Source organism: Ornithorhynchus anatinus, chromosome 7 (genome assembly GCF_004115215.2).
Source record: "Ornithorhynchus anatinus isolate Pmale09 chromosome 7, mOrnAna1.pri.v4, whole genome shotgun sequence".
Taxonomy (NCBI): Eukaryota; Metazoa; Chordata; class Mammalia; order Monotremata; family Ornithorhynchidae; genus Ornithorhynchus; species Ornithorhynchus anatinus.
In genome coordinates, this window is record NC_041734.1 from 348041 (window position 1) to 360034 (window position 11994).

Below are 11994 nucleotides of genomic sequence, written 5' to 3' on the forward strand. Positions count from 1 at the left end.
GTAAGGGGGCAGGGGGCGGACTGCGAGGAGGAGGAGGCTTAGGGATAAAGGGGGCTTTAACTCACCAATCCCCTCTTCCGACTTGACCCCAGGGGACTGGCTCTCCGGGGCATCCTAGAGGATGGGGAGCAGGTTTCAGCGGGAGGGAGAAGGAAGGATCCCGGCCCGCAGGAGGGGCGATGGCCCAGGTTCTCCGGGGAAGCTGGGCAGGAGGCCGGGAGGTGCCAGCCAGGGGCTGTGGGCCATCTCCCCTCCCGGACTCCCACCCTCGTTGATCACCCTGTCGGGTAGCCGGGGTTTCCAAGGTAGGAACTCACCTGTCGGCCCGGGGCACTTTCCTCCGCCTCCCAGCTCCCCCACCGGGGCTCCCGTTCACCGAGGCTGGTGGGGCTTCCCCAGGACTGGTGATTGTGCTCCTGAGGTTTGAACGGCAAACAGAAAACCCAAACTGCCTCCCCAGCTCAGCTAAGCTACCATCTTCTTGGTCGTGGATCTCACTGGGCTGTTTCTCGGCACGGTGGTGATGCTGGAGGTGGGAGAGGAGTTGGGGGTGCCCCGCATGGTGATGATTGCCTCTCACTTCCTTCCTTCTGGTCTCTCTCCATGTCTCTGTGCCCGTCTCCCGGCCGGAAATAGGCCTCGCCCCCAGTGAACATCCCTGGCCCGGCCAAGTTCACCCCCAATGGCGGCAGCTTCAGCATCTCTTGGCAGTCCCCCCCGGTTCCTTTCACGGGCATGCCGGTGAGCCGGGTGGGAGGGCGAGAGGGACGGGGCGGGTGGGCGGGCCAGCCGGAAAACGGGGTGACCTTTCTGGGCGGGCTGGGTCCTGACCTCTGGGAGTCTCCGGGAGCGGGGGAGTGAGATCCCATCCCGCCGTTCATGGGGAACAGATGACCTCTCCAAGATGCTTACCGTGTCCACTTCTGCACGAGGGAAGTTGTCTGGGGCCCTGGGCCGGGCTGGATACTCTTTCGAGGCCCGTCCTCAGACTTTCCCCGTCATACACGGCTCCTCTCCGCGCCCTCATCCGGACTCCCGCCCGTGGACCCGAGGCCCAGGCCGGGACCCAGAACAGCCACATCTTGGGAAGAGCCCTTTACGGGTATTGGGATCCAAACAAACAAAAACCCGACGGAGACCTTTCTGCGTGGCCTGGCCTGGCCTGGGCAAAAAGAAAGGAAATGTGTGTGGGAACAGACAAAGGGATTTAAGTATGACAGGAAGAGGACTAGGTTCGTGGCTTTAAATCATGACGGCCTGAAGAACCTCACAAGTACTGGGAGGCTGAACCGTTTCACCTAAACCAGGGGCGTCCTGATCGCCGCTCCCTCCTGACAAGCACAAGACCCCAGGAGGCTCACATCCCCCCACGTGCACGTCTGCGGGGGTCGGTGCCCTCTCCCGGAAAGATCTGAACATCAGCGGCGGTTCTCTGGGTTGGGACAACACGTGCCCGATCCAGGCAGGCTTGGATCGTCACGCGAACGTTTCCCAACGCCCCACGGGTCCAACCTGACCCGAACAACCCTCACCAGCCGGGACCCCTTTCCTTCCCTCCAGGACTCGGGCTTTGCCACCGCCCCCCGGCTTAGCCCCAAGGGGGTGAGAGTCACACACTGAGGCCCGGAACTCCCAATGCCCATTTGTGTTTCCTCATGCCTCGTAGGTGTCCCCCATGGTGGACAGTCGCCCGGCGGCCCAGGTCGAGCAGAGGCAGCACGTGCAGGCAATCCTATCCTCGCCGCCCAGAGGAGCGTTCAGCTTGAGGTACCGTCTGGCCTGGAGCAGCCACCCCATGCCCTGCCGATCCCCTCGCCCTCAATTCCTGTCCGAGTGGGAGACGCTGCGGTCCACACACGCACCTTGCACGTGCATACAAACGCACACCCACATCAGTCAATCATATTTTTTGAGCGCTTACAGTGTGCAGAGCACTGTACTACGTGCTTGGGAGAGAGTAGAAGCAGCGTGGCTCAGTGGAAAGAGCACGGGCTTGGGAGTCAGAGCTCATGGGTTCAAATCCCCGCTCAGCCGCTTGTCAGCTGTGTGTCTTTGGGCCAGTCACTTAACTTCTCTGTCCCTCAGTGACCTCATCTGTAAAATGGGGATTAAGGCTGTGAGCCCCACATGGGACAACCTGATTACCTTGTATCCTCCCCTGCGCTTAGAACAGTGCTTTGCACATACTAAGCGCTTAACAAATGCCATCATCATTATTATTACAATATACATCAAATAGACACATTCCCTGCCCACAATGGGAGGAGGCAGGGTTCTACCTTCAAAAAGCCCATATGTACACATGTGTGTGTGAGAGAGAGAGAGAGAGAGTGCGATCACGTAGGTTGACAAGAGGCTCTGCAACAGGATTTTCTTCTTTTTATCCCTGAGAGACGGCGGCAGCCCAGGGTTAGCACTGGAGTCATACAATCCCAACACCCGACCAGAACCGCCTACCTCCTGGGCTGGGGTGGTGGGAGGGGGAAAAACTGCCAGTGACCCGGACCCGCCCGCCTCTGTCTTCCAGGAAGCCGCGAGGGGAGGGCAGGAAGTGCCGGAAAGTGTACGGCACGGACAACCGGGACCTCTGGTGCACGGCCTGCCGCTGGAAGAAGGCCTGTCAACGCTTCACTGACTGAGAAGCTGACGGGACCCCCGACCCCTCCCCGGACCTCGCCCCGGACCCTGCCCCGGCCCACCGTGCCGGGTTCGGAAAAGGACTTGTTCTCTATGCCAAGTCCACAGAGCCAGCAGCACCTCAAACCCCCAAACAGCAGCAAAAAATCCTCCCCACCACCTAGGTCTCTCCCCAACGAAGGCAGCCCTCCCCCCGACTCCGGCTTCATCACTGCCACGGTGTGAACTACATCCGCAGCACGTGCAGGCGGGAGTGGGCCCTAGCCCCTCCGAGCCCCGCGAGCTTTGCTCCTCCCAGCCCTCATGGGCGGGGGACGCTGGGGGAATCTCGTTCTCGGTAGTGCCGGGGACCCTTCCCTTCCTTATGTTTCCCGAGGCTGCACCCGACGCACCCTGGCCTGCAGCCCCCAGCCACCTCTCGCCGATATCCGACTGGGCACAAGCAGGTAGCCCTCGGCCTGCCCCAAAGTCTCTGGGGCCCCTTCCCTGACAAGCCCCGGGCCCAGCAGGCCCCCTGGTAGTGTGGTGGTCTTGCCTGTGGGGATTGCCCTTCCAGGTCGCTCCGGAGGGCAGCAGCCACTCCGAACACACTCCCAGGGCTCTGTGCCCTCGGGACGGACGGACAAGAGAGGACACGGAGAAAGAAAACCCGGGGCATCCGATCACCATTCCTCCAGAGGGCGAACTGACGCTCCGAACCCCGGGAAGCCCCCGGGAGACTTGGCCGTCCAGAGGTCAGAGCCACATTTGCTGTCCCCGAGGTTAATCTCTTCTCCCCGAGCCAACAAAAGCCAGCACTGTACAGGAGGTGTGCTCAGGACTGAGTCACGCGGGCAGGAGTCACAGGGGCATGCTCAGGACCAACCAAGTCACGGGTCAGGGCTCACGGGGGCGCCGGGGGAGACTGTCCACCATGGGGTGTCACAGTGACGGCACCAAAGGAGTGGGGGTTGGGAGTCACCCAGGACCCACCAAGGGCTCGTTTCTTAGTCTGGCGAAGGAAATGAAGGCAGCTGGCCTAAGGCCATTCTCTGCCCATCCCACCTACCGATCCCACCCCCCCGTGTGATGTTCTTATGTTTTAGCCACAGTCTCCCCTGCCCCGCTGGACTCTTCTAGCCCCAGGGGGTGACAGTGCCTGGTATCAGCCTGCCTGGCCCATCGATCCAGCCTGCCCATCTGGGGCAAAGCCACGAAACTGCAGGGCTCAGCAAACACTGGCCACATGTTGGGCTAGCATGGAACTACCATCTAAAAGCTCTCTCCCACCTCCACACAACCCACACCAGCCCCGTCCACCCCTCCCCGCAAGACAGTCACTCCTTGACCTTGCCTGGCACCAGCCCTGGCCCAGCCATGGGAGGGCAAATGCCAATCTGAGAGTCAGGTCTATGGCCTGGGGCAGCTTGAGCCAGGCTCCCAAGAATCACTCCGGGGCCCCCGACTCATCTTCCCGGGCCAGGAAGCTCCTCTCCCTTGGACCTCCAGGTCATCCTGGCCCACCGTGACTGTCTCGCGAAGGTTTCATGTGGAAATCTCCCGGAGGGAAAAAAAATCAATATGGAATCAAGCAAGAAGGGGCATTTCCGGTAGCAGATCGGCAATGGATTTGTTGCAGTGACAGCAGGAACAGCAGTGCTGGTAAGAACTGGGCACCAGATGGAACCAGCATAGCCCCCGCCCCCCCGTCAGACCAAACGCAGATTTTTCATCCCTCCCCATTCTAGGGAAGTTTGCGGCCTCTCCCAGACCTCCCGGAAGACCACGCCGTGGGCAGTCCTGCGGTGGCAAAGCAGGGCCGGAGTGGACTTGCTTCCTCCTGCTTTGGCTCCCAGCCTGGATGTGTTCCCATTTGGCTCCCTGGCCACGGGCGGGTAGACCCGGCAGCGCCTCTCCGGGATGGCCCACGTACAGACAGGCTGCGAAGGTGCCAAACTTGGGGGAGGGTCTTCAGCTGCAGGAGCCTCTCGGGACTGACCCCAAAAACACACGACTGGATTGTGGGGGGTGGGGAACCCCCAGACCGGCAGGAGGCCACCAGACAGGCTCCCTCCCACAGATCCCCAGGGAGCAGAGGGGAAGATGGCACTGAGCATCCCTCCTCCTGATCTCCTCGCTTCCCCCTCCGCCCCCCGGCTTCTCAGAGTCCTGTCCTCCAGGGCACAGAGGGCACGGTCCTGCCACCCTCAGCCCCCCACCCGCTCGCATAGAGTCTCTTCTCCCTTGGTCCCTCCACAGAGACATTTCTTCCCCCTCCCCTCCCGAAAATATCTCGCGTCCTAACCAAAACCATCCCTTCCAACCCTCGTAAACGCAAACTCGTCTCACTTCCTCAGGGAGAGCGAGAGTGGGGCCGGCACGCTGGCCAAGGAAGAACAGGGTGAGGCCTGTTGGGGAACACACTGGGAGCCCAGAACGGAGCCAGTTGTCCAAGAAGAAGCAGCCAGCCAGTGGCGGTCCCAGACAGAAGCCTGAGGCTCTGCGGTATCCTCCCTCTCCTCCTCCAGCCACCCCCGAGGCGGACAGGCTGGAGCCAGGAAGAATTCCCTGGCAGTGGCTCCTCCTGCCAACTGCTCTCCTAGCCTCGAGCAGTCCATCCCTCTGCATACACACTGGCTGGTCCTCAGCCGGCAGTCCGGTCCCCGGGCTACCATGGAGCGACTCTCCCTGACCTCTGACCTCTCCACCCCAAGGAACCCCGGGGTGGGGGGAGGGGTGGGCCACCCAGAGAGGGCTGCCCTCCGTGATCGGGTTTTTTAGAGATTTACATTTTGCAAGACAATCTCACTTTTTGTAACTTTGCTGGCGGTCGTAGATTGAGAATGGTATTTGGAACATCAAAGCCGAAAATTAAATCTCCAAAAAACGCTAGGTAAATCGGTTTTCCTGATACAATTCCTGGGATGCCAGTTCATTCGGCCTGGGCCCCAGTTGGGTGGGCAGCAGGCCCAGAGACCCACTGGCTGAGTCTTCCAGGAGACAAAGGTCCGGGAACTGTAGGGAGCTTGTTGGGCACGGAAGGACCTGGCTTTCTTCCCGAAGCGGGCCGAGGCGTAGGCTCAGGACTTGCTGTACAGTGTCTTCTTAGACCAAGGGCTATCCTCCGAGGCGAGCTGCTCCGGCGAGGTCAGGTCTGAAGACACCGGACTCTTTACAGACAACCTTCTCTCTCGCTCGCTCACCCTCTTTCTTTCACACACATCGTGATCTTCCGAAACCAAAACCTGAGTGCACCCCCCACCATCCCCACAGCTGCCAGGCACCAGAGCCAGCCTTTATCAAGGGCGTGCCCCAGGCAGGAGGCGAGCTGCCCACCTGTGGGGTCAGAGAGAGCCTGCCCCACGGAGACTCGGACCTCTGGGCCACATGTGGACACCCGGAGAAGAAACTGTCATGGAGTGGCACCGTCCATCATCCCTGGCCCACAGCCAGCCCTCAATGGACCAGATCCTGAGATGCATTTCCTAAACATGGCCTCCCTCACCAAGCTGTGGCCCGATATATCTGGGAAATCCATGTCCGTGCCAACGTAAACCCACTGCCAGTGTCCGGAGTTGCAGACGGGGCACCTGGTCCACTGGGCAGAAAGGAGCCCAGGGAGGTTCACATTGCTGACCACACTGACCCCAGCTTTCCGGGAAATCCTCCTCTCCTCTCACATGATCAATCTCGGAGCCCAGCCCCGACGAGCGATGCAGTTATCAAACCATCTTCTCGCCCCTTCAGAGCCAATGAGTCATGGACCGTGATAGACCGGAATTCCTTTTCCAGCCGGATTAGGTGTCTTTCCTACAAGGCATCAGTTCCCAGAACCTCGGGCCAACTGGTCTTTCCACCTAGACCAGTAGGGAATTGCGGGGGGGGGGGGGGAGGGGAGAGGGGAAATCTCCCCACGATACCCGTGCTGCCCTGCCCTCACACCACGCCCAACCCAGTGACGCAGTATTTGCCGGTTGCTGGGTCAGAACCGAAAACGAACATGGGGGGTGGGTGGCGACCAGCGCGCATGGTGTCCTCCGGGGAACACAGCCCGTTTCAGGGAAGGCTGGGGGCTCTGGTCTTGTTCCCCTGAAAGGAAGCGTGAGCCGATCACCCTCCTGGAGCTCACCCTCCTGGACGGGGGTGGCCCATCCAACAGCTCTTAACTCTCCCCAGTGATCCAGCACAGACCCTGCAAACCCCTCCGACTCTCCCTTCTCCATCCCTGACTCTCCCCCAGTGATCCAGCAAGGACCATCCAACACCTCTGACCCTCAGTTTCCTAGCATGGACCAACCAAAGCCCCCAATTGTCCCCTCCATCCCCGACTCTCTCCAGGGACCCAACACTGACCATCCTACACATCTGACTCTACCCCCTGGGGCCCACCATCTGCCCGGATCCCTCTGGCTCACACTGCCTACCCTCTTCATGAAATTGTAGTGTTCAATCATGACCCCATCTCAGCCTCCTCCTCACCTTTTCAGCAGGTTCCGTGGAATACAGTACAGGGTCAATCCAACGTAACGTGGAAGAACTAGCCAACAGATGTCACTCGGTATCTTCAGCCATGTGACCCAGGGAGAGGTGGGTGGGGAGGCGGAGAATGGGACAACTGGATGAGGGGTAAAGGAAGGCTTGCACTACTTGTTTCCTGTCAATGTGAATTAAACTCTCATTAATTTTTGAAGTAGAACAATGGGCTTATTCCAGGCGTTAACCTTCATTCCCAACCCCGACTCCAGGGTCTAAATGTGGCTGAAATCCTACCCAAATGCCCGCTTCTGGGGCAAGGGAGGTGGGGATGGTCCCCTCGCTGCCATCGCTTCCATGGACTCCCAGCCTCGCTCAGTCGACGTCTCTGACCAGACCTGATAGAGTTTCCAGTCCGGGTTGAATAGACCTAAAATGGTGGCTTTCCGGCCTGTTTGTTCCTTGAAGCCACAGCCCAACACCACTAAACTTCCCACCTCACACTCCTGGCGGGAGCCCCGCAGCATGATGGGGAACAGAGCAGCAGCCCTCCTGCCCACCCCTGGGGGCTGCCTGCTCTCACAGACGAGACGTCGTCCGGTTGGGGATCCGAAGGGGCAGGAAGAAAGAGCAGGGCTCCCTGCTACTCTTTTCATATGTTCAATCGCATTTATTGAGCACTTACTGTGTGCAGAGCACTTTTCACTTTTCTGTACCTCAGTTCACTCATCTGCAAAATGGGGATTAAAGCTGTGAACACCACGTGGGACATGGACTGTGTCCAACCTGACTAGTTTGAATCTACTCCAGTACTTAGTATAATAATAATAATAATAATGTTGGTATTTGTTAAGCGCTTACTATGTGCAGAGCACTGTTCTAAGCGCTGGGGTAGACACAGGGGAATCAGGTTGCCCCACATGGGGCTCACAGTCTTCATCCTCATTTTACAGATGAGGTAACTGAGGCACAGAGAAGTTAAGTGACTTGCCCACAGTCACACAGCTGACAGGTGGCAGAGCTGGGATTCGAACTCATGAGCTCTGACTCCAAAGCCCAGGCTCTTTCCACTGAGCCACGCTGTATTATTATTAGTATAGTGCCTGGCACAGAGCAAGTGCTTCGTTCATTTATTCATTTATTCATTACTGTGTGCACAGCACCGTAGAAAGTGCATGGGAAAATAAATTACAACAATAAACAGTCACATTCCCTTCCCATAATGTGCTTACAGTCTGGGGGTGGGTAGAATATTTGTTAAGAACTTACTGTGTGCCAGGCACCATTCTAAGTGCTGGGATAGATACAAATAGTTGTGTTAGACACAGTCCCTGTCCCATAGAGGGTTTACAGTCTTAATCCCCACTTTACAGATGAGGGAACTGAGGCCCAGAGAAGTGAAGCGACTTGCCCAAGGTCACACAGCAGACAAGTGGCGCATCCGGGATTAGAACCCATGACCTCAGACACCCAGGCCCATACTCTATCCTCTAGGTCATGCTGCTTCTCTCACTTAAATTCCACGATTATGATTATTCTTCTTCTTACTAGGAACAGACCTCAAAATGACGCCAAGAGTGACTTGCCAGTGGCAGGCTGCCCACCTATTAGCCCCCACTCAAGATGACCAGACTTGCACAGTGGAAAAGAGGATGACTTTTACATTACGAGAGCCTTATTTGAACGGTCACGCCAAGCGTACCTAAACACAAGCACACGCTAAGCCGGAGCAATAAGACCGGGTGGATGAGAAGGAAGTGACCGACATCTCTCCGTCCTCTGGGTGGCCTGCGTGCAAACGACCCGGGGGAGGAAATATCAACCCGAATGCGGGAGGGCAGGTTTGTCTCTACGGGGCCTTCCTATCGATCAAACGTGTTGAGCATTTACTGCGTACGGAGCATTCAACTAATTCCTTCCAAGAGTCTAATACATTACAGAGCTGGTAGACCCCAACCCTGCTCTCAACAACCTCTATGGGGTTCTTTCTACAGGGTCATTCTTTGGGGGTGCTCTGCCAAGGGACAGGGGTCTGCTGGGAATTAACTCAACTCTATTCGTATAATGGGGGTCGCTTGCTGTCGGATAATAATAATAATAATGTTGGTATTTGTTAAGCGCTTACTATGTGACGAGCACTGTTCTAAGCGCTGGGGTAGATACAGGGGAATCAGGTCGTCCCACCTGAGGCTCACAGTTAATCCCCATTTTACAGATGAGGTAACTGAGGCACAGAGAAGTGAAGTGACTCGCCCACAGTCACACAGCTGACAAGTGTCAGAGCCGGGATTCGAACTCATGACCTCTGACTCCCAAGCCCGTGCTCTTTCCACTGAGCCACGCTGCTTCTCTAATAACTTCCATCTGCTCCTACCAAGTCCCCGAACACCACTGGGCTCACTTGAAAATGGGGAAAGGAATGTGGAGGCTTTTGGGGTCCTGGCGAACAGTAGTATTTTTCTTGTTTCCCCTCTATTAGACTGATAGCTCCTTGAGGGAAGGAGTTATTTCTTTTACCTCTGCTGCCCTGTCCTAAGACTCAACACAGCGCTCCTGCATACCTTGGGCGCCACTGCCATTGTCTGGTGGTACAGGAGGTGTGGGAAGAGATGCTAGAGATGCCCTCCTCGTCCCCCCCCACCCGCTTACCCAAACTCGGACGGACCCTCGGCCCCGCTGACCCTCGCGTATTATAATCAACATCACACCTCCCGCTGGCTTGCAGGGGTGGAGGGATGGGGACTGTGGACAGAGTCTCCCTGAGTAGCAGGTGGACAGGGGGCCAGAGTGCATCCTTCCCTCCTGTCCCCCCGGCCTCAGGCCCCTCCCCCAGCCCGTCTTCCCTTTCAATAAACACCCCCCCCCCACCCCCGCCTGTCAAACCCCATCCCTCTGGAGGGGTGTCCCACCCCAGAGGGTCCATAGCAGCGGTTCAGGGGTGAGGAAACAACCCCTCCCAGAGCTGGGAGGCAGTGGAGATTTAACTTGTCAGACTCAGACAGAAGCACAAGGGAACGTTGACGACATAATTTCCAATCACTGTCTCAGAGAATTAAACGTGGTTGAAACTCTCCCATTATCAGAACGCTCTCAGGTGAGATTTACAAATCATCTTTTGGTCATAGGGTTGAAGCCAGTTGAAAAAGATACACCACTTACACACAGCGCTCCACACACAGCCACACACGATCAACAGTGCTCTTTTTTCTATCGTATGTTTAAAGCCTAACTTTTGTTCCAGGCCCCGTACTAAGAACTGGGGTAGATACAAGCTAATCAGGTTGGACACAGTCTATGTCCCACATGGGGTTCACGGTCTTAATCCCCATTTTACAGATGAGGTAACCGAGGCACAGAGAAGTTAAAGCGATTTGCCTAAGATCACACAGCAGGCGGGTGGCAGAGCTGTAATTAGAACCTTCTGACTCCCAGGCCTGTGCTCTATGCACTAGACCGCACTGTTTCTCTTCCTGCTCTTCTCCGGGAGGCTGGCATTTTAAGGGGAAACCCCAGACAGGCCCTCTCCCCCTGGCTAGGAACCCACCCACAGGCTGCCCGGAAGGCAATTTCGAACCCCAAGTGGAAAGGACGGGGCCCTCCCTCAAACGGAAGTGCACAGATAAGGTGGGGCTGTGAATCTGATCCCCCGGGGGCCTCTCTGGCAGGAAGATAGGGCCGGGACTCTGCCAGCGTTTAATCCAGTGCTTACAGCTGCCGCTCCAGCGGAACTCCCTCAGTGGTGATTTGGAACGAGAATCACGCTAGGCTGAGCCCAACGGCCCGGAAGGCCCTTCGCCGAATCGGACGGCCTTTCCGCCGGCCCGAAGACGGGCCTTAGTCCAACCTCACAAAAGGAAGAGGGGCCTCCCCAACCCCGACCTACCCTGCGTGCGGCTGGCCTCCTCCCGGGTGCTCCGAGTCGGTCTTCAATGCCTCTCCACCGCCCAACGCCCACACGGCTCGCTGACAGCCCTTCGCCGGCCACCGCGAGAAAGACGTCCCGCCCGGAATTCTACGGGAACAGCTGGTTCTCACAGGACCAGAGGGGGACACCAACAGTAGATGCCACAATCCATCCAGAAGCCGGGTTTTCTGGGCCTCCAGCTTGCTGGAAGGTGATGCAATCCATCACCCGACACATCCGCAGGGGCGGGAGGCTCCCAGAGGACCCGGGCCGGCGTGCCCGCCCGGACGGACTTGTACCACGCGTCTTTCCCGGCCAAAAGGCCTCTCCCACTGGGCCAGCCGGCTCCTTTCCCGTGGCGCTGAGAGGCCGGCGTCGGCCTGGGCTTCGCCTCCCTGCTGGCAGATGCCCTTTCTCCTGGCTCGCCCATCCGGTCTCACGCCCCCATCCCTCCCCAGCCCTCACTTCATTGACCGTGGATGAGGGGTGATAGCACAAGGGCAAAAACAAATCGGACTAAAAGTTGGCAATGGAGAAAAATACCGAGTAGCTGAGAACTTCCACCACTTCCACCCCTACCCCCACCCGCTGTCTCCGGGGCTAACGTATACCCCGTGGCACCATTAGGATTGCATGTTAAAATCGTACAGCAATTAAGAAGCCAATTAGTCAGGATTTCCTTGGGTGGCCTGGGGCTAAGCAACATAGCGTCTCTGGCACCACAAGCCCAAATGTGTCATTTGGATGAACTGTGCCCCGAGCACTCTATTCTGGAAGGGAAGAAATCGCATATGCCTCCTTCACTTGGGCAGGCCCCGGGGCCAGCTCTTCATCCCTACGTCCACCCATCTCCTGCCACTCAACTCCCAGGCCCCGTGGGCATGGGCTCTGGCGGGCAGCTCCAGCGGACGAGTCTTCTGCCCAAAGCAACCGGGACCTCCAGTTGTTCCTGGGTGGCGGGGATGGCACCAGGGTGGGCGCCGCTAAAGGGGTTTCCAGGT

The 11994-nt window shown here is 57.8% G+C and overlaps 1 protein-coding gene across 1 annotated transcript in view; it reads left to right on the forward strand.

Annotated features, from left to right (window-relative positions):
• The window catches only part of ZNF704 (zinc finger protein 704), a 33406-nt gene extending 26100 nt beyond the window's left edge, over nucleotides 1–7306 (forward strand). The window contains exons 7-9 of the mRNA XM_029068789.2: nucleotides 637–741; nucleotides 1667–1767; nucleotides 2528–7306. Of these exons, the coding sequence (XP_028924622.1) occupies nucleotides 637–741; nucleotides 1667–1767; nucleotides 2528–2639 (318 nt within the window). The 3' untranslated portion in view covers nucleotides 2640–7306. The remainder of the gene's footprint in view (nucleotides 1–636; nucleotides 742–1666; nucleotides 1768–2527) is intronic.
• Nucleotides 7307–11994: the final 4688 nt, after the last annotated feature.